At 41.9% G+C, this 26,595-nt stretch overlaps 1 protein-coding gene across 4 annotated transcripts in view; it reads left to right on the top strand.

The window, feature by feature from the left end:
* LOC117675990 (vascular endothelial growth factor receptor kdr-like) overlaps nt 1–26,595 on the top strand; it is a 197,098-nt gene that overhangs the window by 133,633 nt on the left and 36,870 nt on the right. For 2 of the 4 annotated variants that reach the window (XM_034435095.3, XM_087877452.1), the window contains 9 exons: nt 1,480–1,773; nt 3,044–3,190; nt 5,743–5,868; nt 6,054–6,160; nt 7,461–7,596; nt 11,338–11,442; nt 16,245–16,358; nt 22,575–22,663; nt 24,791–24,956. In XM_034435095.3, coding sequence (XP_034290986.2) covers nt 1,480–1,773; nt 3,044–3,190; nt 5,743–5,868; nt 6,054–6,160; nt 7,461–7,596; nt 11,338–11,442; nt 16,245–16,358; nt 22,575–22,663; nt 24,791–24,956 — 1,284 coding nt within the window. Of the gene's footprint in view, nt 1–1,479; nt 1,774–3,043; nt 3,191–5,742; nt 5,869–6,053; nt 6,161–7,460; nt 7,597–11,337; nt 11,443–16,241; nt 16,359–22,574; nt 22,664–24,790; nt 24,957–26,595 lie in introns of all 4 variants that reach the window. The other 2 variants (XM_034435094.3, XM_034435096.3) reach the window with 1 other exon arrangement.

The following is a 26,595-nucleotide window of genomic DNA, read 5'->3' as shown; positions in this document are numbered from 1 at the left end:
CATATTCTCCAACCATGCACTGTACAGGTACTCTCGACTTACAGCAGTTTGTTTAGTGACTGTTCAAAGTTACAACAGCACTGAAAAATATGACTTACAACCATTTTTCACAGTTACAACCTTTGCAGCATCTGATCATGTGATCAAAAGTCAGACATTTGGCATCTGGTTTATATGATCCCCGTTTGTGACCTTCTGACAAGCAAATTCAATGGGGAAGCTAGATTCACTTAACAACCGGGTTACTAACTTAACAACTGCAGTGATTCGCTTAACAACTGTGGCAAGGAAGGTCGTAAAATGGGGCAAAACTCACTTAGCAAATGTTTCACTGAATAACAGAAATTTTGGGTTCAATTGTGGTTGTAAGTCTAGGGCTACCTGTATTCTGAAGCCTTCTTCTCAGGGGTGGAAATAAGGAAATCCTCCATATACTCAGCTCCATCTGGGTCCAAATTCACCACTGGATGAAATCATCCGACAATACGGGGTGGGATATCAGCAATATGTTGATGACACCCAGCTGTATATCTCCACCCTGCGTCAGTTCAGTGAGGCGGTGGATGTGATGTGCCGGTGCCTGGAGGCCCTGAGGGTCTGGATGGGAGTCAACAGGCCCAGACTTAACCCAGACAAGACCGAATGGCTCTGGGTATTGCCTCCTAAAGACTATGTCGATTGTCCGTCCTTGGTTCTGGGGGGGGGGAGAAATTGTCCCACTTAGATCAGGAGGCTCTCCTCACAGTCACTCATGCCCTTGTCACCTCACGGTTGGATTATTGCAATGCGCTCTACATGGGGCTACCCTTGAAAAGTGTTCGGCGACTACAGTTGGTCTAGAATGCAGCCGTGAGAGCTGTCGTGGGTGCACTTAGATACACCCACATTACACCAATTCTCCATGAGCTGCACTGGCTCCCTATCGGTCTCCGGACACAATTCAAGGTGTTGGTTATTACCTTTAAAGCCCTACATGGCTTAGGGCCAGGGTATCTTCGAGACCGCCTTCTACCACATAGCTCCCAGCGACCGGTAAGATCCCACAGAGTTGGTCTCCTCTGGGTCCCGTCAGCTAAACAATGTTGGCTGGCAGGCCCGCGGGGGAGGGCCTTCTCTGTGGCTGCCCCGGCTCTCTGGAACCAATTACCTCCTGAAGTCCGGACCATCCCCACCCTATTGGCCTTCTGGAAAGCAGTGAAGACCTGGCTTTTCCGGCAGGCCTGGGGCCATTGATCTCGCTGCTGCAATCTTGCGAGACCGGCCATGAATGGAGTGTATGGGTTTTTAATGTTTTTTTTAAAACAACTTTTATGGTATATTGTTCACATTATTTTTTGTTGTAAGCCACCCAGAGTCCCCAGGGAGTTGGGCGGCATAGAAATAAATAAATAAATAAATAAATAAATAAATAAATAAATAAATAAATAAATAAATAAATAAATAAATAATTGGTCTGCTTCTCTCTGGTGTTTCTTGCAGACATGCAATCCAGCCTGGAGGCAGACTCCCAAATGACAGCTATTGTGACCAGCCATGTCCAGATGACCTGCAAGTGCTCCAAGTATCTTTACGATCACCTCATCTGGTACGACCCCACCTTGCAGGAAGTCCCCACAGCTCTCACCCAGAAGAAGGTGGACAACTATTCCATCTCCTTAGTGCTGGACATCCATAATGTCTCCCAGGCTCACGCAGGGCTTTACAAGTGCCGAGCATCAAGCTACCACAACCGCACCAAGCAGCTGGAGAAAAGTACCATGCTCAGCATAAAATGTAAGAAGGGTGGCAACATCTGTCCCATCATGTTCTTGGCCACTATGTGGCCTATACTTTTCTCTAATACAGTATTTCTCAACCTCGGCAACTTTAAGATATATTCTGGGAGTTGAAGTCCACACATCTTAAAGTTGCCAAAGTTGAGAAGCTCTGCTCTAATACATGGGCTCCAAACTTGGCAACTTTTAAGACTTGTGGACTTCAATCCCCAGAATTGCTCAGGCAGCCATGCTGGGTGAGAAATTTTGGGACTTGAAGTCCATAGTCATAAAGTTGCCAAATTTGAAGACCCCTGCTCTAAGAGAATGCTATTTTTTTTCTTACATTTCCATAATATGGACTTATTTACGAGCAGTTTTGAATTACATCGTTGCAAAATGCCAAACAAGGCAATTCCAGCAATATTCCAACTTATATGCAGGTACAATTTTGGCAATATTCCTATTTACACAAAGGGACAGCCTTTGCAAAATTGACCCTAAAATGCCTCTGTATGTGTTTGGATAATTAGAAACATACTAATCAAGCAAAGTTTCCAAATTCACCATCATTAATTTGTGTTAGGAAATCAGATGCAATTAGCACTAGAGATGGAATCAAATCAGTAGAAATGATAAAATTTCTTCAACCTGGGAAGAACAAAGAAATAAAAGAAAAATTTTCTAGAATGAAATGATGAAAGTAAGTTAAGTTAGTTTTAAACAGTCAGCTAGACCAGGACTAGTTTTGGAAACAAAACAGCACATCAGAAAGCCCAGGGAACAAAGGATGTTGATAAGAGATACAATTGGGAGAATCAAACCTGCCTTGTAAACTTACTTTCATTCTGAAAGTGTCATAAATAAACTGAGATGAGTCATTATTTAAAAAAAAAAACAACCACCATTTTTACTCATCACACGTTCTTTTTGGGGTTAGGACTGAAGGATTGGAGTGGAATGGGGTTCCAGATTTCATTCCTTGATGGGGAGAAAAGGAAAAAGCATAAATGTTGAGCAGGTATTACTAAATTGAATTGGTATTTAGCTTTGGAATCATGAGAACTAATAGCTTACAGGACATTTTATGGTAGAGGAAGAGGAGGATCTTGTTCATCTTCATATTAACAATTTAAATTTTTGTTCTAGCCAACATTTACTGTGGTGCCCAAGCTGAATTGATTTGATATTTATAATTTTCTTATTTTCTTTTGTTCAGGGTTGCCTCAGTGACCACAGAAGTGCAAAACTTTTGGTGTTAAAATATGTCATTTTACCTTTGTTTGCAGTTAAGACGGTGCCTTACATTATGGAGAACTTTACCGACTTGGAGGTTAATGTGAGCGGGACCATCGTTCTGGAGTGCAAAGTCAACGGGACCCCCAAACCTGCTATTGCTTGGCTGAAAAATGGCCACCGCATCACCCCTGCTTCAGGTGAGCCTTCTGAGATAGGTGCTGCTACTCTTGCTTCTTCCTTTCTGTTAAGATCTATTGGAAGATAGCCTATTGGAAAAAGAGGAATCATGGATAAGTAGTAAAAAAAATTCATTTTCAAGGTCCCAAGTTCAGTTCCCAACATAGCAGGACCAGGTCAAAGTACAGTGTCAGGCCCCAAAATACAAGACAGACATGTAGAGTTACTTCTGAGCAGTTTCTTTTTTTCTTCCTCAGCTATAGGCAGAATCTTGCTAAGCTAAAGCAAACTACTCGCATCATTAAAGATATATTCTGAGAACTTCTAGGAAGGAGCCAGCTTGGCTCTCTTCATCTCAAACTATCTAAACGTTACTATCACTTCATCCTCCTGGGAATCTCCAGGCTACATTCCACCATATACAGGCAGTTGTTGAATTACAACCTTTCGTTCAGCAATTGTTCAGAGTTAAAGTAGTGCAGAACAAATACTGATTACAGTTGGGCCTTGCTGCCATCCCAACATCTCTGTAATTGCAATCTGGGACTTGGCAACTGAAGCAAATCCCACCCACCCCCCTCACACTGATGAGGTTACCTAGTTGGGTAATGAAACCCAAGCAAACAACCAAGCTCAGAAAGCACGTATTGATATTGATGTATATTTAAAAATAAAAAACTAATAAAACATTTTTTTTTTAAAAAAAGCACCAAGAACCCCACAGTCCTCCTCCTGCTCCTGCTCCTCTTCCTCCTCCTATATAAATACACCCAGTGATTGTGAAGATGAGACCCAGGAATGTGGACTGAACTACCTCTAGCTGCCTACTGCTCTGACAAGAGCAAAGTTGCAGGCCTTAGAATTCCCTTTCAATGTAAAGCAACACAGGAAGTCCTCAACTTATTACCACAATTGAGCCCAAAATTTCACTTACTAAGCAAGACAGTTATTAAGTGAGTTTTGCCCCATTTTACAACCTTTCTTGCAACAATTGTTAAGTAAATTACTGCAATTGTTAATTAGTAACGTGGGTGTAAATTGGTTCTGATTTCTCCATTGTCTCTGCATATCAGAAGGTTGCAAAAGGGGATCATATGACCCCAAGACACTGCAACAGTCATAAATATGAGCCAGTTGCCAAGCAATAGCAATAGCAATAGCTCTTAGACTTATATACTGCTTCACAGTGCTTTACAGCCCACTCTAAGCGGTTTACAGAGTCAGCATATGGCTCTCAACAATCTGGGTCCTCATTTTACCCACCTCGGAAGGATGGAAGGCGGAGTCAACCTTAAACCTGTCAGGGTCGAACTGCCGAAATGCTGGCAGCTGGATGTTCTGTCCCCGTACCCCACACGCACCCCCACAGATGGCCCGGAGTTAATAAGCCACATGACAAAGTCTTTGAAGATAAAGCTGGCAGCAACCCAGTGGCTAGCTGCCAATTCAGACTTTACTCACACAAAACAAAGATTAGACTGCAAGCATTCCAATAAAACAGGCAAAGTTTCAGCAATACAAGGATTAGTCCAAATGCAGTCCGACAAGGCAGGCAGAAGTCCAGTAATGCAGAGATCATGGATTATTTCTAGTTTTTGCTCGTCACAAACTGAACCGGCCACCACACCCACATTTATACCCTGTGGGGTGTGGTCCAGTGACTCAGCTAATCTCTGGCACGCCTTCCCCTCTGCTGCGCACGCTTCTCCCTGCGCCGCTGTCGAGGATCCAGCCAGCACTTATCTCTCCTTCGTCGCTGTCCACCTGTGGCTGTGGGGACGTGTTTGGCTCTGGGCCTATCTCTTGGCCTTCGGTGTCCTCCGGAGGCATTGCCAGAGAGGAGGGTCCTGGAGAGGGAGGCCTTGCCAACTCCTCTCCCTCACTCTCACAGTCTGCATCTGTCGATAGCCCAGGCTCAGGCAACGGAGCCACAATACTGGTGATCAGCAGAAGTAGCATGCAGTACTGCACTCTAACCACTGCACCACAGCAGCTCATGAATTTTCAGCATCTGAATTTTGATCACATGAACAGGGGGATGTTTGTGAAGTGTGAAAAACATTTTTCAGTGGCATTATAACTTCGAATGGTCACTAAATGAAAGTTTATATGCCGAGGACTACCTGTACAGAACAACAGGGACACAAAATTCCATGCTAGCTTTCAGTTCCTCGAAAACCAACTTTTAAAAATGCCAAAATGCAAAAGAGGGTCTTTCCCTGAAATCTTGGAGAGACCCTGCTTTCAGCACAAATAAAACTGGACCAGATGGGCTGCTGATTAGTTTCAAATGAAGGGACCCTTACCTGTCCTTGGATCTCTTTCTATCAGAGGCATCCACAAGGGGATTAAAAAAATCCTCAAAGTAGCCACAAAGGTGGTAGTTGTGGCCACTATCTTGACTGTTTACAAGCACACACAAAGACTTCTTTTTTCTGATGCTACATAATGGGGCCAAGCGATTCCAGCACCAATTTCTCATGGGGGGAGTGGGGATACTCTCTAATGCATGATGCATTGAAAATAATGCTCCTTTCTCCCCCTCTGTCCATCATCCCCTTCCTTCTTCCAGGAATTTCCATGGAAAACAACACTTTGGTGATTGAACGAGTGAAAAAGGATGACGAGGGTCATTATGAATGCCAAGCGGTCAACGAGATGGGTCAAGACAGCACCCGGGCGTTTATTAAAATAGAAGGTGAGAGGCAGAAGATGAAACGGTTTGTCTCCAACAGTTTATGCTGGGACTACAAACCCCATCACTTTTAACTGTTGTTAAACAACCAAAAGCTATCAAATACAGGTATGGTTTGTTGCAAATGAAGCTTGATGGAGTGGCAGATCAATGGATCTTGAGTCGAAATCTTCTTGTGTCTTTTTCAGGCTCTGAAGAAAAATCCAACATAGAAGTTATCATCTTGGTTTGCACTGGTTTAGCAGCTACTCTCTTTTGGCTCCTTCTGACCCTCTTCATACGGAAACTCAGAAAAGTAAGGTGATCCGCATGTTTTAGGCTTAGAAATGAATCACTTTAGACGCTGAAAGAACTAAAGTGATTCAGTAGCCAATTTCTATAGTGCCACAAATGACAAAGAAAAGTCTTCATTCACCTACAACTGTTTAGTCCTGCAAAGGCAGCTGGAGGCAGCTTCTAAATCACGCAATTCCAGGAAAAAAAGACATGGCTACTTTGATGATTCAAACAGACGAAGTTTGTCCATTTCTCACATTTTTTAAAGTACAGGTAGTCCTGTAGACAGTTCATTTAGTGGCCACTCAAAGTTACAATGGTACTGAAAAAAGTGACTTACAGTCATTTTCACACTTACAACCATTACAGCACCCTCATGATCACAAAATCAAGATTCAGACACTTGGCAACTGACTCATATTTATGATGGTTGCAGTGTCCCGAGATCATGTGATCCCCCTTTGTGACCTTCTGACCAGCAAAGTCAAAAGGAAGCCAGATTCACTCAACAACCATGTTACTTACTTTAACAATTGCAGTGATCCACTTAATAACTGTGGCAAGAAAGCTCGTAAAATGGGGCAAAGTTCCCCATTTTAAAGCAACAGAAATTTTGGGTTCGATTGTAGTCATAAGTCGAGGACTACCTATACCACTTCTGAAAATTCTGCCCAACTGTAATACCATGGGGGTACAAGAGAGTTGGAAGAGATTGGAAGAGAGTCATCTCCCAAGTGTGAATTCTACAACTCTGTCATTTCTGAGCTCTACTTGCTTAGTAGGTTGGCAGGGACTCATTTTCCTAACACGCCATTTTCCTAATCCTTGTTCAATGGGTTAATCAATTCCTGGCTGTGTCAACAGCAGAGTGAAAGTGAAAGTCCAAGCAAGGGTGGAATAGAAGGCCAACATTGAGGACCCAGTTATGGGGGCAATAAGCTGACTTTGTATAAATATACAAAAGGATGAAGGCTATTGCTTAGCACGTCTCCGGAGAAGGGCGGCATATAAATCAAATTAAAAAAAATAAAATAATAAAAAAAAACATGTCGAGTTACTTGGAAATCCATTTAACTTACTACAGATGATTAGGCAAGCCCATACAGTATTTATACATCCACGCAACTATAAAAAGAATACAGGCTGGTGGATGAAAAAGAGCAGAAGGTGGTTTCGTGCTTCTTTAGGAGGAAGAAGGGGCACCTTTGTTCAAATCTTTGCAGGAATGGAGCCTCTGTCTTCTAACCTCATTCTGTGTTCATCAGCTCCATCCGTCTTCTTCCAATTCTGATCTTAGGAGGTTTCTTTTTTTCTTTCAGCCGGATGCCACCGATATTAAAACTGGATATTTGTCCATCATAATGGACCCAGAGGAGATGCCCCTGGATGAGCAGTGTGAACGTCTTCCTTATGACAGCAGCAAATGGGAATTCCCAAGGGATCGACTGCGGCTGGGTATGTGGGATCTAGGCAAGCTCCTGTGTTGGGGGGTGACCTTAAACGGAATGAGACAACTTGGCGTGACCAACTTGCTGCAGCCAACTCACCACTGGACAACTCGCAACAATTCAATTTAAGTATTTAAAATAATTCAAACATTATTTTAATTTTTATCATTCACATTTCATTTTGTCCCAAAACATTCCTTTGGTATTAGTGTAACACTTGCCCTGTGGCAAGTTGTCCCAGAGAGAGTTGGTCTCAGCGAGTTGGCCACAATGAGTTGGCTGTGCTAAGTTGTCCTTGACCCAACCTTGAATACTGCTGGATTACTGCCTAAATCCCCCTTCCAAGAACTCCTAATGACTCTGCTGGCTGGTAATTTGCAATTGTAGCTGAACACATCTGGGATGGATTTGACAGCTAATAGTCCATTTGTACGTCATTGGATTCAGCACGATGATAAAGATTGGGATCCATTCTTTACGGGAGGGGTGGTCAGCCAGATGACTTCCAGATGTTTTGCATGCATAATGATGGGAATTGTCATCCCAAACATCTGAAAGGTGTCTCTGTCTAAGGGATGTCTTCAGCTTCATGCAGAACCTTAACTAGATTTGTTAGACCTCATCTCTGCTTTGAAAGAAATAGAATAAAATTATTTTCCATGCTCCCTGCTAGAGCTAAACATTGGCAGGGGGAATAAAATAGAGATGACAAGATACAGGTAGCCCTCGACTTACGACCACAATTGAGCCCAAAATTTCTATGGTTAAGTGAGACATTTGTTAAGTGATTTTTTTTTTAATTTGATTTATATGCCGCCCTTCTCCGCAGACTCAGGGTGGCTTACAGTGCGTTAAGCAATAGCCTTCATTCTTTTGTATATTTTATACAAAGTCAGCTTATTGCCCCCACAAACTGGGTCCTCATTTCACCTACCTTTGAAAGGATGGAAGGCTGAGTCAACCTTGAGCCTTGGAGAGATTCGAACCAGCAGAAATTGCAGGCAGCTGGGTTAATAACAGGGTGCACTAAACCACTGTACTATCAAGGCCCTATTTTGCCCCATTATACGACCTTTCTTGCCACAGTTGTTAAATGAATCATGGCAATTGTTATGTAGGAACATGGTTGTTAAGTGAATTTGGCTTCCCCATGAGTTTGGTTGTCAGAAGGTCACAAAAGGAGATCACGTGAACCATCATAAATATGAACCAAGCATCCAAATTGTGTTCATGTGGCCATCGGGGTGCTGCAACAGTCATAAGTGTGAAAAACGGTCACAAACAGTGGTGAAATTCAAATTTTTTTACTACCGGTTCTGTGGGTGTGGCAAGGAAAGGATATTGCAAAATCTCCATCCCCACCCCACTCTGGGGCCAGCCAGAGGTGGTATTTGCTGGTTCTCCAAACTACTCAAAATCTCCAGAACTTGTCAGAACCTGTTGAATAGCAGCCCTGGTCACAACTCACTTTTTCCAGTGCCGTTGGAGCTTTGAACAGTCACTAAACAAACTGTTCTAAGTCAACCAACTGTTTAGTGACTGTTCATGCACACTACTGTCATGTGATTGCATTTTGGGTGCTTGGCAACCAAAAGTTGTTTGCAGCATCCCCTGGTCACAGGACCATGATTTTCTCTCTTTTTTTGCCGGTTTTGAACATTTCCTTTTGGTTTCGTGTAAAAAGCATCCATTGAGGAAAACAGGCTTACTAAATAACAGCCACATTCACTTAACAACTGTGGCATTTGCTTAATGGCTTCTGCAAAAAATAATCAGGCATGCTCATGGGGTGACCTGCTTAATGACCGTCATGATCGATGACCATAATTCTGGATTCAATTCTGATCATAAGTCGAGGACTACCTGTACTACCTGGCCTTTTTGCCCACTTTTCTTTTTTTTAATGAAATTTTATGAATTCCAATTTGTTTTCTGTTTCAAGCACAAATTCAGTCTGTTACCCTTGGTGAACAATTCATGTATTCATAAATCAAAAGTCCTACTTGCCAGCCTGAGTGAACCTGATATGGGCCATAAAGTTTTTATGAAGTATCTCCAAATCCCATAATATTCTGCAAAGTGCAAAAGGCTAAGAATCATTTTTCAATCATTTGCGGTTCACTAATTGTAACACAAAGATTAATCCTGGGATTTTATCCATTCCAGCAGTCCCTGTTGTTAGAAAATCCACTACTTCTCTATGAAATGTCAGTTTGCTATACTAGTACTTTCCCATTGTTAAGCTTCCTTAATATTTTAATATTCGGCCCACGAATTTACCTATTCCCAATGGATGTGAAAGCAATCTAGATCTACTTGATTACCAATCCTTGGTAGGAGGAAGAAGAGGATTACTAAAAACCAAATTATTTAACTGAATAATAAAGGTTGAGGGATGCATGCAAAGCTTTTCAGCAATGCACAATTTTGCAAACTTTTCTGAATTCTGGAAATGATTCTGTTTTTTATTTCCCTGAAATGTATGAACCTTAGATTTTGTGTCTTTTTCTCCCTGTGTTTTGTATTATTTCATATGTTTACAAACTCGGTTCAGTTTATACATATGTTCTAGCATGTGATGCAGAGTTTCTGCTGCATGTTTATCAGGACTCTGATAGTTTGCAAAAAAAAAAAAAAGGATTCTCTTGCATGCACTTTGTATGTCAATATGGCAATTCTTTGCAAATCCAAAGAAAGTACAGGCTGGGCTCTTGGGAGCAGAACCCATCTTTCTGAGCTTCCTTCCTCCCTTCCTTTTATGGAAAAAAAATTACTGTTTGGTTACAAAATTATACTGATGAACTTTCAAAAAGGATTTCAAAGGATTTTTTGACTAAGAAATTTTGGGGAGAGCATCCTGCCGTGTCGTTGGCTTCCACAATCTAATAATCGTCTCCATTTTTTTTTAAAAAAAATACATTTTTATTATGCAACCTATTAAAAATGCATACAACAGCAGGGAATGATCAACACCATCTCAAAATTAAAATATAGAGTAATGAAAAATAAGGAAAAAAGGAACAAAGGCAAGTCATGCCTGGATATTATGCTGTTTACATCTTAATGATGTTTATATCACAATGTTTCCTTCCTTCCATCTTTGAATAAACAAGGATGATTTTCTTTTCCCCAGCATGATTAGAGATTTATATTTGAAAGTGAGACATCTTCAGAAAAAAAAATGTCAAGGGTTATTTCTGCAAAAGCGAGAATCAATGTTGCAAAACAAAGTGGGGGGGGGGAGAGAAGCAATAAATTGTGCAAAACAAGTGGAGTTAGAGAAATCTCTTTTGCTTTGCAGGTCTGTTTTTGCAGAACAAGCTTCTTTTATGCTAGAACTGGGGTGTTGCAAATGGAGTGTCCCTCCATTGGTCTTGCTGCACTCAAACGTGCTTCGGAATGGGACAACTCAACTGTGGCCAATTCGCCACAGCCAACTCGCTATGGGATAACTCGCCACAGGACAATTCAATAATTCAATTGAACGATTTAAAATAATTTTTAAAAATATTTCAATTTTTGTCATTCACGTTTCATTTTGTCCCCCCTTTGACATCCTTTCTTTAATGGTTTTATTCCATCACTTCTTCCATCTTAGTGTAACTCTTGTTCCGCAGCGAGTTGGCCACGGTGCAATGTCTCATGGCGAGTTGGCCACAGTGGGTGTTTGTCCCAGATCCCCCTGCTTCTCTTCAATGCCTGGTGTTGTGGGTGCTGCCTGGCTCACTCTTTCCTCTTGCTTCTCTAGGTAAAACTCTGGGTCACGGTGCTTTTGGCAAAGTGGTGGAAGCATCTGCTTTTGGCATAGATAAATCTTCAACCTGCAAAACAGTGGCTGTTAAAATGCTTAAAGGTACACTTCTCTCAGACTCCTCAACAGTTCCTTCTGAAACCCAAACCCAAAATGTTGCTGGAGAAAGTTTCAGAAACATTGCAGTTGAAAATCAAGTAAGGAAGGATGGCATTCTTTTTATCACTCTTCCCTCTCTCTTCCATGGGATGGGATGGGCAATATGGCCTACAGCACTTTGGTGCCTATTGTTATGTCCTTGAGCATCCTGCCTGATTTGACGGCATTGTTTTTCAGTAGCTTTCATTTTTTAATAATAACTTTTATTGCATTCTGAGCTTGGTTGTTTTCTTGCAGACGTTTCATGACCCACACTAGTTAACATCATCAGTGCTAGTCAGCTAGTCAACCTTAGAACTGATGACGTTACCTAATTGGGTCATGAAACGTCTGCAAGAAAACAACCAGGCTCAGAGACCACCAAGGGACCCCTCATTTCAACCTTGAGCTACAAATATTCTCCTTTACTGGAATTTTTACTGCAATATAAAAATACAAAGATAAAAGACTAACCCAAACTAAGAAAAAAAAGTGCAGAGAGAAAAAAGGGGGAAAGGAAAAGACATATAAAGAAAAAAAAGGATACACAAAGAAATGACTTCCTCCTTCATCGAGACAAGTACAAAGCAATTTCAGTAGCTTATCACCTTCTCTCACATTTATGCCAAAAATCTCTTCATCCCAGGTTTTCAGTTGCTTTCAGTGGGGGGGAAATGTAGGAAACTAACATCAGCCTTGCCACATTTTGAAAAGAATTTACAGCTGTGTGTTTGGAACCTACGCAAGACTTTCTCATAAATAAAAATGCTGGGTGGCTGAAGGGGTGACATGATAGCAGTGTTCCAATATTTGAAGGGCTTCCACAAAGATGAGGGGGTTAGCCTGTTCTCCAAAGGACCAGAAGACAGGACAAGAAACAATGGATGGAAAGGAGAGACGCAACCTAGAACTAAGAAGATATTTAGATATTTCCTAACAGTGAAAACAATTAACCAATGGAATTCAGAAGTTATGGATGCTCCATCACTGGAAGCTTTTAAGAAGAGACTGGACAGCCATTTGTCTGGAATGGTTATAGAGTCTCCTGCTTGAGTTGGGCTAGAAGACCTCAAAGGTCCCAACTCTGCTATTCTGTTAAGTTTGATGCTTCATTTGAAGGCGCGTACACAGAAAGGAGGTAGGTCAGGAAGACATCATCCCAGGGAGATAGAAGAGATAGTTTGCTCTCAGGTTAAATATCCACCCTCTAACCTTCCTAGAAACAACCAAGGCTCCTCATCCTGATAACCATGCCAAGAAAGCATCCTAAACATGGTCTCCATTTAAGAGCACCCACTGGTGTAGTTTTTCCCTTCTATTGCTGCAACTTCTGGCTTTTTGCCTATTCCCAACCCATAATATGTGATGGCAGGTGACATGATGCCAGGTACCTTAACGGCATCCATGCAGACTTGGGTTCAAGCTTGATTGTATTGCTCTCAGCCAGGTGCTGAAACTTCCAGAGCATCTGTATTGAAACTATCCTGAGTCCATTTATGACTCTGAAACCTCTAGCTTTGAATTTCTGACATGATGAAAGAGCATTGCCATGGACCCTTGGCCAGCCTCCAGAAGGGCAATATGAAGTGTTGTTGAGTTGGCCACCAGGGATGACTATGGGTAGAGCTTCTCTAGAAGGCATACGAGGACTCTCTCTGCCCAAAGCACATGAGTGTGGGCCTGAGCTAATGGACATGAGCAGGTTCTGCATGCACAAGATCCAAGTTTAGTTTCTGGCATGCCAGAGATTAAATCAATGTTTCTCAACCTTGGCAACTTGAAGACGTGTGGACTTCAACTCCCAGAATTCTGGATGTTGAAGTCCACACATCTTCAAGCTGCCAAATTTGAGAAACACTAGATTAGATGCTATAAATATGTTCAGCTAATCGGAGTTATTCCCTCATTTCCAACTTACTCCATTAACACACAGAGAGATTCAGCAAACCGAGTGAAGCTGGAATATACATCCTCTTGTTTCTTAATGACTGAAAGGGGTTCAATGTTAGAGAGATTAACAAATTAAATCAATTAATGGCAAATCACAGAATCATAGGGCTGGAAGTGATCTTGGAGGTCTTCTAGTCCAAATCCTGCCCAAGGCAAGAAACCTTGTAAAGAAATCTAGCTTAGCATGGAAGCAGCCCATACAATGAGTGATAGATGATAAGTCAAAGGTATGTGTCTTTTCTACTCATATGGATGAATTTCTAGTAATCTAAATACCTTAACATTTAAGTATTTTAAAAAATCAGAAAGGAATTGTGTTAAGGATGAGGAGCACAAACCTTGCAAACATAAATGAATTTATTTTCTTTCCAGTGACAAGGGTTGAGCCATCTGGCATCAACTAATGACATTTACATACCAGTTCTCTCTACAAATACTTGATGAATAAATACGCCATTTAGCATATTAATTGCTTGGAATAGTAGGTTTTAAAATATATTGTGGATTTTTGTCTAACTAGGTGAGGTATGAACCAATTTCTTTCATCACTGCAAAATCTTACTGTTGGTTACATTTTGTTGTGAAGCCTCTTTTGCTTCACAACACAAAACTTCTAGATGTTAGCACAACCTTTGGTCAGTCATCTGCTCATCCTTGTCCAATATCCAATAACTAAGAGGCTGCCACAAAGAAGAGGGAGTCAAGCTATTCTCCAAAGCACTCAGAAGGCAGGACAAGAAGCAATGGATGGAAAATAATCAAGGAGAGAAGCAGCCTAGAAATAAGGAGAAATTTCCTGACAGTCAGAATAATTAATCAGTGGGTTGCCTTGCCTTCAGAGGTTGTGGAGGTCTTTTAAGAGTCTGGATAGCCATTTGTCTGGAATGCCATATGGTTTCCTGACTGAGCAGAGTGTTGGATTAGAAGACCCCCAAAGTCTCTTTCAACTCTGTTACTCTGTTATCCTTTTATGTATGATCCAAATTACTCTAAACATCCAACTTTCTTTCCAAGAGCATCAGGAATAGCCACTATTTAGTACTATTTTCCAGGTCCTTCCCACATTTTTCTCCATGCTTTGGAATCATCCCACGTGGAAGTACACTCTGGAAAATATCATCCTACAACTTGCCAAATACATGAATTGTTTGAGAAATGTTTCCAAGGAAAATATAGTAGTTCTCAACAGCCATTAGAGAACAGCAGTCTCTAACTCTTTCCTGGAAGTCACTGGTATGAACAATCCTTACTGTGAGAAACTGAGCTATTGTGGGATTATATTGCCAGAATTATTAAGTGTTAATATTTTAAATCCAGGAATAGGTGTATAATTGGTGCACTGCTCAATCTGAATTCAGCCTGCTTTTGGTCTAATTTCAAAGGCCATTTTCATGTAAGCAATTTTCTCTGCAAGTGAAAAAAGGAACAATTTGTTCAAGCTTCCTGCATGGAGAGAAGGAGAAAAACAAGGAGAAACATCTAAAGAGAAAAAGAGATAAAGAGGATGAGAGACAGAGCTAAAGAAATGTGACAGAAACCAAGGAAGTAAAACAGAATAACAAAGTTGGAAAGGACCTTGGAAGTCTTTTAGTACAGGAGACCCTGTACCATTCCAGACAAATGGCTGTCCAGTTTCTTCTTTAAAGCCTCCAGTGATGGAGCACTCTCAACTTCTGAAATCAAGCCATTCCATTGGTTAATTGTTCTCACTGTTAGGAAGTTTCTCTTAATTCTAAGTGGCTTCTCTCCTTGATTAGTCCTTGATTTATTGTCTTGCCTTCTGGTGCTTTGGAGAATAGGTTGACCCCCTTTTCTTTGTGGTAACCCCTTGGATATTGGAAAACTGCTATCATGTTACCCCTAGTCCTTCTTTTCACTAGACTAGACATACCCAATTCCTGCAATCACTCTTCATATGCTTCCATTTTGAAATGGGCTCCTTCCTTTGCTTAATTAAGTTCCACTATTATGGCCATATCATGCTAGTGGAATACCCAACTTCAGTTCTTGAGTCTGCAGTTAGCCTTTCAAAGCCTTGGATGGAACCCCAAAGTTCTTCTGGATGGCAATACTGAACTGTAAACTTGAATGGAGAAGAAAGAAAATTAAATTATGTCAATGGAATGCAATGAAGGAGATTTAATTCAAGAGTAAATGAAGAGAAGCCAAACTGTAGTGTAAACCATTATGGGACTGTATTAGCAATAATGAATAAAATTCAAGCAATGAGTGAAGTTGGTGTCCCTTTCGGCCAAGATTGAATTTTAATCATCCTCATTTTCCAGACAGCCTCTAAAACCAAGTCTCTCCTTTGGTCTAAATGTTTTGGGTATCTCCATCCATCCAGATTATTTCCAATGGTATGTAGATCTCTAAAATGTATGTAGCTTTTTTAGTCACACTAGATGCTGTTTTAGGACCTCTTTCCAGAGCACGATACCATAGTCTCTTGAGACTGAAGGATGCCAATGAATGTAGACTTCTAGAGGACAAAAAGTTTTTAGCTTTTAGAACTTCCATTGTTGACGAATGGTCAACATTCTACTGTGCTATCCTAGCAGGAAATTGGGAGCAAAAAAGGTTTTCTAAAACAGCTCAACATCTCCTTGCAGATAAGAACCTTTGAGAAGATCAAGGCAGGAAATTGTGCCTTATCTGATGAGAAATAATACACAGAGACCCTAAAAGAGATCAGGGCGTACTTTGTTTTTTCCCATGGCGGTGTTTGCTTCCCTTTCAAACATAAACAGGATTCGACTCTTCCCGTTGCTGATATCCTGTGGTGTAAAGATGCTTGTGTCCTCTTTCTCAAGCAGAGTGTGCAACGACCAATGAGTGCAAGGCTCTGATGTCGGAACTGAAGATCCTGATCCACATTGGACATCATCTAAATGTGGTCAACCTACTGGGGGCTTGTACCAAGCCCGGAGGTGAGTGTTAGCTGATTCCTTGGTTCTGTAACTTGAGACAAAACCCCAAACTTTCATATTATTTTTTACTTATTTTTATTTCTATCCTGCCTTTATTATTTTTACAAATAACTCAAGACAATGAACATATCCAAAGCACCTTCCTCCTACAATTGTCCCCACAACTGCAAGGTGAGTTGGGCTGAGAATCAGAATCAGAATCAGAATAGAGCTGGAAGGGACCTTGGGGGTCTTCTAGTCCAGCCCCCTGCTCAAGCAGGAGATCCTATACCATTTCAGAAAAGTGGCTGTCCAGTCTCTTCTTAAAAGCCTCCAATGATGAAGCACCTACAACATCTGAAGGCAAGCTGTTCCACTGGTTAATTGTCCTCACTGTTAGGAAGTTTCTCCTTCAATTCCAGGTTGCTTCTCTCCTTGATTACGGTAGTTTCCATCCATTGTTTCTTTCCTGCCCTCTAGTGTTTTGGAAAATAAGTTGACCCACTCTTTTTTATGGCAGCCCCTCAAATATTGGAAGACTGCTATCCTGTCCCCCCCAGTCCTTCTTTTCTCTAGACTAGCCAAACCCAAATCCTGCAACTGTTCTTCATCACCCAGCCAACTTCAGTGACTAAGATAGGATTTAGAAATCAGTCCACAAATCTGTACTGAAAGGAGGAGTCTCCCTATAGGTGATGAATTAAATCACATTAAGGTGGGGTGTGACCACCTCCAGCTACACCAGAAAGGTTTTTTGGATGTAATACAGGGCAGGGAAGCAATTTACTGCCATCCAGTTGTTCTGGACTACACTCCCACAGCAAATTAAAATTTCCTAAGATATAGAAAGTACACAGTATACCCATACAATGAAATTCACTTAACACTCAAAGACCAGGTCCAACACACATAACAATCTCCAAACACACTCCCACCCACCACAATTCCCCACCCCTAAACCACCCAAACATTCACACAACAGACCAAGTAATGCTGTTCAACAGCTCACTGATGGTGGCCCTTTAGCTCATTGTTGAGTGCAATTATAGCTCTGGGATAAAAACTCTTCAGAAAACATGTGGTCCGAGTTTTAATTGTTCTGTATCTTCTGCCAAAAGGCAACAGTCCAAAAAGATTGTAAGCAGGATGGGAAGAGAATGTTATGCAACTTCCTCAAACCGCTCCATAGTGCTTTACAGCACTCTCTGAGTTGTTTACAAATGTCAGCATCTTGCCCCCAACAATCTGGGTCCATATTTTACCGACCTTGAAAGGATGGAAGGCTGAGAAAACACTGAGCCAGTCAGGATTGAACTCCTGGCAGTGGGCAGAGTTTGCCTGCAATACTGCATTCTAACAACTGCACCACCATGGCTCATATATATATCACAAATTCACTAAACCCTGTGTGAATATATATACCTTGATATATATCTGGATTCACACAGGAATTTGCCCAGTTCGCACAGATTGGCTTCTGCATTTTCTGTACTGGAAAGCAAAACTGTATCTAGGATTAAAATAATTCATTCAGGATCCCCTCAAAGAAGCTGAACTTGAAAGATTTAGTAGAACTAAGGAACTGCACGTATTTTGAGGCAAGCCTATTTTCCCTGCTGCACACACATAAACACACACATACCAACCTTTCTGTCAGAGAAGCTCAAGCAGAACACAGCACCATAAAAATGCAGCCCCCGCTGTTTATAAAGCATTCATAAAGTATTTATGAGGCCCATTGTACCTGAATGAATGTATCTCACAATGCAGCCAAGACCCAGCTGAGTAAGTACTGCTGCAGAGAATGAGGCATAGGACAATTGCATTCTATACCGCAGATTCTTTTAATCTCAATTTCTTTAAATACATAGAAACTTTCACAAGCAGACTGAACTGGGATCCTCACACTTAGACTAGAATGGAGGTGTGTAATAATAATATTTCTTTTTCTTCCCGATATGATTTTCCTGTTGAAAATGATAGGGTTAAGTCAACTGTGGCAGAAACTGGCATTGTGGTGGTGGAAGTAAGCAGGAGAATTGTCCCAAATTGGAGGGCTGACTTGCTTTTCCAACAGTGTTTTTTTTTCTCAGGAGGGGGAGTTCCTCTAATTACTCTCTATCAAGAAAAGGAGTCATGGAATACAAGTATACTGTATGCTTTGTCCTGTGCAAAGCTGGTAACTCTAGAAGAGAAGAAAGGTAGGGTATAGAACATAGAATCATAGGACTGGAAGGGACTTTGGAGATCTTCTAGCCCAACCCACTGCTCAAGCAGGAGACACTATAACATTCCACACAAACAGTCTGTCCAGTCTCTTCTTAAAGACCTCCAATGATGGAGCACCCACAACTTCTGGTGGCAAGCCGTTCCACTGATTAATTGTTCTCACTGTCAGAAAATTTCTCCTTAGTTCTAGGTTGGATCTTTCTTTAATGATCTTCTACCCATTGCTTCTTGTCCTGACCTCAGGTACTTTGGAGAATATGTCAATCCCGTCTTCTCTGTGACAGTACTGGAAATCATAATGTCAGCCCTAATCCTTCTCTTTCATCATATGATTTAGCCTCCAGACCCCTGTTCATCTTTGTTGCTCTTCTCTGCACACCAAGATATGATAGGATATGGAACCAAGATACTTTATTTGAGAAGCCTCAGCTGAAACTTGGGGGGAGGGGGGGATTTCCAAAATCTTGTTTTCTCCTTCTTCTTGCCATCACAAAGAAGAATCCTTGGGGCATTCCCAAAATCTGTGCAGGATATGTTTAATTAAAGTCATGATGTTGGTCTCATTGGTGAGTTTCACTCAAAAGATTTAGAATGGAGGAAAATTACTTTAATGTCCATGCAAAACAATTAGAAAAACAGGGAAAGAAAGAAAGCAGTAGTTACCATGGATTTTGATTGGCCAAAATAGAAGAAGGTGAGCACCGAAGATTAGTATTAAATGCAGTTCTACTAAAATCACTACATTAGGAAACAATTGGCACTGAATTTATATAAGTTACATTCAAAAAGCAAAATAGGGTAAATGCAAGGGAGGAAATAGAGTAAACCAAGGAAATAAGAATCAAAATATGAGGTAGTTAAGGTAAGCATGGTTTTTTTCTATGCGTTGGGCTGCACTTGGCTTATGCAATGCAAGATGCATTCTGCAATAGACAATAGGAAAGGAACATAAACTAGATTTGATGGTTATGTGGAAATGATTCTCCGGGGATGCATTTAATCATTTTCCTTCCTATCACATTTTAAATTCCAATTTGGCCACAGACTTTGCAGGTTCAGGGTTCATGTGCAGACTTAGGGCTCAGGCTGGACACCTCGGATGTCCATGATAATGGACAACTTGCTAATGGCAAAAAAAAAATATCATCACATGATTTAAAGAAGTTTTTTTCTTCTATAAGAAGAAAACCAAGAAGAAAATTTTGCAACATGTGGGCAAACAGGTGGGCTGTTAGCAATATTCCAATATTTGAGGGGCTGCCACAAAGAAGAGGGGTCAACCTATTTTCCAAAGCACCAGAAGGCAGGACAAGAAGCAATTGGATGGAAACTAACCAAGGAGAGAAGCAACCTAGAACGAAGGAGATATTTCCTAATAGGGAGAATAATTAATCAGTGGAATGACTTGCCATCAGACGTTATGGGTGTATCATCACTGGAGGCTTTTAAGAAGAGACTGGACAACCATTTGTCTCAAATTGTATAGGGTCTCCTGATTGATCAGGAGGTTGGATTAGAAGACCTCCCTTCCAGCTTTATTATGATTGATCCATTCCCATACAACTACAGTGTGACTCCAGATCCCCCTTTGAAATATTGATTGGGTATGATAAAGATAAAATAGAAAAAAACAATTTGCTGGGATTTGGGCATTATACGAATTTAGTAAATAAATAGTTAACTCTGCAGTTGAACTTGAACATTTTGAAGAGATGGATATGGCCATGTTACTTTGTTGGCAACCATATGGATAGGATTTGCCATCAACTTTTTTTGGACTTCCTAATCTAAGCTACATAGGAGGGTTTCCTGGCAGGATTTCCTGGCTGCTACCTGCTGTCATTTCTTTAACTTCCATATAGTTAATGACAGCTATAATTTGAGGATTGAATTTGGTATAGAGCTTAAGGCATCAGACTAGAAACCGGGCGACTATGCGTTTTTTTCCTGTCTTAGGTACAAAGCCAGTTGGGTGACATTGCTCCAGTCACTTTCTCTCGACTCTAAGAAGGAGACAATAGCAAACCACCTCTGAAAACTTGGCAAGAAAACTTCAGGGTCTAGTCCAAGCAGTCACTAGGAATCAGGATTGACTTGAAAACACCAAAAAAGGATATTTAAGTCTTCTTGATAGCACAGGGATAGGAAGATTCTCAGCCCGGATGACCCCATTGTAGAAGGTCCTTTTACTATTAGAATAGAGGTGACCCACCACTTTGCTTGCTTTCTGTAAAGAAAAGAAACCCCTTCCTCAAAAAGGGTTTTGGGGCAGATGGTAAACCTGAGTTGCCTTTGTAACTCTAGTTGCATTTGATTTGCTTTGATTTATTATGTAAACCACCCTGAGTCATGATGTTCCAAGGCAGTACAGAAATAAATAAATGAAAGAATGAATACATGTTAGCTTTGATCTTGGCATCACCAAGGGGGTTATTGGATCTCTGCTGACCACTGTTGAAAAAGCAAGTTCTTGTCAAGATGAGAAGGAGGGGAGGGGAGGGGAGGGGAGAAGAGAAGAGAAGAGAGGAGAGGAGAGGAGAGGAGAGAAGAGGAGAAGAGAAGAGAAGAGAAGAGAAGAGAAGAGAAGAGAAGAGAAGAGAAGAGAAGAGAAGAGGATTATATTTATATCTCAGTTGTTTCCCAAGAGCTCAGCATGCTCCTTTCCCACCTCCACCCATTTTACCCTTTATTATTTACATAATAAATTAAGCTATGAGAAGTGACTAGCTCAAAGTCAGATTGAGTTTTAACCAAGTTGCCCAAGTCCAATATTGAGAGGGTTAAAAACAACATTTTTAACACTGTGACAAGTCAAGAACAATTATAAAGGGACCAAAATGAAAACAAAAATAGATTATATTCATTTGATATCATCTTTACATTTGTAATGAATTGCTCCTCACAAATAAGCAAACAACCTGACAACAACTGAAGGTTGGTGCTGGATTCAAGGTGCTTGGGAGCAGATTTCACCTTCGGCAATGGCATCTGAGGGAGGAGGGCCAGCACCATCACACCTTCATCCTTGGAGCTCGGTTGTTTTCTTGCGGATGGGTAATATCATCAGTGCTAGAAAGGAATGGGACTTGCACTGATGATATTACCTAATTTGGGAAACGAAAAGTCCAGGAAAAAAATAATTTTGCTCAGAAAGCACCAAAGCTCTTACAATTCTTCTCTCTTTCTCCTCCATTCTGCAAGCTCCACTCCCTTCTAGCACTGATGATGTTACCTAGCTTGGGTAATGAAAGCCCTGCAAGAAACAGTCAAGCTCAGAGAGCACCAAAAACCCCTCATTTCAACCCTGCGCTATAAATATTCACCATTGTGCCACTGCAATGCAAGGATCAATCCTTCTGAATGTGCGTTGTGATGTTGCAGGTGTGCCCCAAAGAGGCAGAGCTTGTTCTTTTTGACCATTTCATTGACCACCTCGTTTCAAGAACCCATGATCCTTAACCTGTGCATCTTTCTACATAACATTCCATTGTATTGGTTCTTCAGATTGACTTCAGCATGGTTTGATGTGGGAAAGTCAGCAACCAAGTCGGTAATGGCTGAAGCTAAATAGCTCTCATATCTGGGCCAAGCTCTGACGTTAGTCTCTTGATTAATGGAAACGGCGATGTCTTTGATGGCAACTAATGGTGCTAATTAATCAGATAACTGCTGTTTGTGGGGCAAGGAGGCATGTTCAGAAGGATGGAGAGACAAACTGTAAGACCTTAGATCGCTAACAGGGATAGCAGGGAGGGGTGTAACATCTGCACAAACACCCATCAGCGAGTAAGAGCTGGTGTCTGTCCCATTAAACAGAAAATATGGCCAGTAGCCAGTGTTCGTTTCTCACTTCCTGGCCCCAGTTTTCTGACCCTGGATTCATTCTTCTTTTATCCATTGCCCATTTTCTTCTGTGTTTGCAAGAGAGATGTTTACTTGCTTTTGCTTATTCCTACAATGTTCCCATGTGTTATCATTTCATAAACTTTGTTTTGATCCTGTCTGCAGGTCCTCTGATGGTCATTGTAGAATATTGCAAGTATGGAAATCTCTCTAATTACCTGCGGGGAAAACGAGGTGATTTCATTGTATGCAAGGTAAGACATGTGCCCCAGTTTTTTTGATCCTTTAAAAACTTCAGACAGAAAAAGGTTTTATTTCATTTCTGGTCCAAATGGGGATTAGATCTGAGTAAATTTATTTATTTGTAAAAGCTATTGGCCACCCATCTTACCTCAAGATAACTCTGGGCATCTTACAATCGTAAAAGATAAAAACTACAGGTAATCCTCAACTTACAACTGTTCATTTAGTGACTGTTTGAAGTTACTGTGGCACTGAAAAAAGTGACTTATGACCATTTTTCACACTTATGACCATTTTTCACACTTATGACCATTGCAGCATCCCCATGGTCACATGATTTACATTCAGATGCTTGACAGGTGACTCACATTTATGACGGTTGCAGTGTCCCAGAGTCATGTGATCCCCTTTTGTGACCTTCTGACAAGCAAAGTCAATGGGGAAACTAGATTCACTTAATGGCCGTGTTACTTATTTAATAACTGCAGTGATTCACTTAACAAATGTGGTGAGAAAAGTGGTAAAATGGGGCAAAACTCACTTAACAAATTTCTCACTTAACAACATAAATTTTGGGCTCAATTGTGGTGTAAGTGTTTTTAGTTTATATACTACCTGTATATAAACTAAAAACATAAATAAGTTAGTGCAAAAGTCAAATCCTACAGCACAATGAAAAGATGTGGAGGGCAGAAGCAGAATGAGGGGAAGTGGCATCTGATGTTAATCAATCAACATGTAGGAGATGACCAGGCTGAGCCCGGGAGAGGGGGTCAAATGCATCATCAGTCTTGAATCCCTTCTCGACCACAAGAGATCTTAGTCCAGCTCACCTTGAATTCCTTTGACTCTTATCTACTGCCAATTTTCTTGGACTGTTAGTAGTTCAGATTCAGAGCTTAAGCTTGCAATAAATGTTTATACCCATTTGAACTTATCTCCTGATTTCCCTGGCACTTGACACAATCACCTGCATTGTGATGCTTTCCCATTGAGGCCCCAAGCTAACTGGCAGAGCCAGGTCTTTAGGCTCTTATGCAAAGTTATGAGGATCAGCGTCAACCTCACACTGGGGAGTGCGAGATGTTCTGTAGGGCAGGCACAAAGGGAGAGACACATCCATGAACATCAATTGACAGCCAGAAGACATGATGAAAATTCTTTAATTTCACAACATATAAACAGATTTAACCATAGTTTCAGTTGGGAAAATGTGACCATCCTAGACCAGGCCAAGTCCAAAAATGCCAGGGAATTTCTGGAAGCCTGTCAACCAGCCCAAAAGAGAACAAAAAGACTCCAGTACCTCTCCATCAATAATCAGTATTCAGATTAGCATAGATTAACTCTGTTAACTTCAGACCAACCATCAAGTAAGCAACACCCCAATCAAGAAACTGCCAAAGAGCCATCAGTAAAGGGCCCAACCAAAGAATCTCCAAGATTGCCCCAACCCACACAGACAGGCAAGAAACCAGAATATAAATGGACAGCAAACAGCACTCCTTACTAGCACTGATGATGTTACCTAGTTAAGGTAATGGAACGTCTGCAAGAAAACAAGGAAGCTCAGACAGTACCAAGGACCCCACAAAGGGAGACAAGGCCCTTCTCCTGGAATCCGCCAGCTGGAATAATTGGGCTGATGGATCCCAGAGCATGCTTCCTCTGCCAACACAGGTGGGGCAGGTTAATCAAGTAGCCTAGACCCATGCTAGGTTTAAAGGTGATCACCAATACCTTGAATTGCACCCAGAAGCATACTGGCAACCAATGCATCTCACAGAACAGTGGTGTTACAGGGGCCAAATCTAACCATCTATGTCATTTCTTAGACACTTGGAAGACTTCTACTCAAAATGGAAAATTTATCTTTTTGCACTCATGCCTAATTAAGTTGTAGCTAACAAACAAAAACATTATCAACAAAAATGGATAGTGTCGTTTGAAGATGGGGTAATGTGGTGCTAGTTTAATTTATGAGCAATAAGCAAACCACGATTCACTTAAATGGAGGCAGCATGTTATGCAAAAACAGCCACTCTCTTTTGTAAAACTAAGTCTCCTGTTTAGCATGTTGTTTGAACCCGGCCAAGGAGTAATAACTGGCTTTTTTAAGAGGTCTTTTTCTTCCCTAGCCACTAGAAAATTCAGACTGCTCAGAGAAAGGATTGAAGGACTCAATCAGTGACTTAACAGAGCTAATTAAGAGGCGTCTTGAAAGCGTAGCCAGCACAGGTAGCTCTGCTAGCTCTGGATTCATTGAAGACAAGAGTTACACAGATTCTGATTCAGAAGAAGAAGGTCAGTGAACATTTACCAGCTCATTGAACATAGAATAATAGAGTTGGAAGGGATCTTGGAGGTCCAACCCCCTGCTGGAGCAGGAAACCCTATACCAGTGATGGCTAACCTTTTCCAGATCGAGTGCCCAAAGCGCATGCACATGTGTGCGAATGCGTGTGCATCCAAACTCCCAAAATTTATTTATTTATTTTATTTTATTTATTTTATATTGGATTTCTATACCGCCCTTCTCCCTAAGGACTCAGGGCGGTGTACAGCCAGATTAAAAAACATGCAGAACAAATATTAAAAACAATTAAAAGATATATAAATTTGGCCCAATTAAAACTCATTTACCAATTAAAAACGTTTAAAACATTTAAAAACAGTTAAAAATTTCATCTTAAGCCAGCCCGGCTTGTTTAAATAAATGGGTTTTAAGGGCGCGACGGAAGGCACTGAGGTCTTGGATTCTCCTTATCTCTGGGGGGAGCTGATTCCAGAGGGTAGGTGCCCCCACAGAGAAGGCCCTCCCCCTGGGGGTCACCAGCCTGCATTGTTTGGCTGATGGCACCCCGAGGAGGCCCTCTCTGTGGGAGCGCACGGGTCGCTGGGAGGTCGTCGGTAGCAGCAGGCGGTCTCGCAGATAGCTAGGCCCTATGCCATGGAGCGCTTTAAAGGTGATAACCAACACCTTGAAGCGCACCCGGAAGACAACTGGGAGCCAGTGCAGCTCGCGCAGGAGCGGTGTTACATGGGAGCGCCATGCTGCTCCCGTCACTACCCGCGCTGCTGCGTTCTGGACCAGCTGGAGCCTCCGGGTGCTCCTCAAGGGGAGCCCCATGTAGAGAGCGTTGCAGTAGTCAAGGCGAGAGGTGACGAGGGCATGAGTGACTGTGCACAGGGAATCCCGATCAAGAAAGGGCCGCAACTGGCGAATCAGGCGAACCTGACAAAAGGTCCCCCTGGTTACAGCCGTCAGATGTTCCTCCAAGGACAGCTGCATATCCAGGAGGACTCCCAGATTGCGAGCCCTCTCTGTGGGGGCCAATGACTCGCCCCCAATAGTCAGTGATGGAGTCAACTGACTATATCGGGATGCCGGGAGCCACAGCCACTCAGTCTTGGAAGGGTTGAGCTTGAGCCTGTTCCTCCCCATCCAGACCCGTACAGCCTCCAGGCACTGGGACATCACTTCAAGGGCATCGTTGGGGTGGCCTGGGGTGGAGATGTACAGCTGGGTGTCATCAGCGTACTGGTGGTATCTCACCCCAAAGCCACGGATGATCTCACCCAGCGGCTTCACATAAATGTTGAACAGAAGGGGCGAGAGGACCGATCCCTGCGGCACTCCACAAATGAGAGGCCTCGAGGTCGACCTCTGCCCCCCTGCCAACACAAACTGCGACCGGTCGGAGAGAAAGGAGGAGAACCACCGCAACACGGTGCCTCCCACCCCCAACTCTTCCAGCCGGTGCAGCATGATACCATGGTCGATGGTATCAAAAGCCGCTGAGAGGTCTAACAGGACCAGAACAGAGGAACAACCCCTGTCCCGAGCCCTCCAGAGATCATCAACCAACGCGACCAATGCCGTTTCTGTGCTGTGCCCAGACCTGAAACCCGACTGGAACGGATCTAGATAAGATGTTTCCTC

This window comes from Pantherophis guttatus, chromosome 12, assembly GCF_059756535.1.
Source record: "Pantherophis guttatus breed Tessera chromosome 12, ASM5975653v1, whole genome shotgun sequence".
Lineage (NCBI taxonomy): Eukaryota > Metazoa > Chordata > Lepidosauria > Squamata > Colubridae > Pantherophis > Pantherophis guttatus.
Note: the sequence above shows the minus strand (reverse complement) of the source record. Positions and strands in the feature narration are given on the sequence as shown.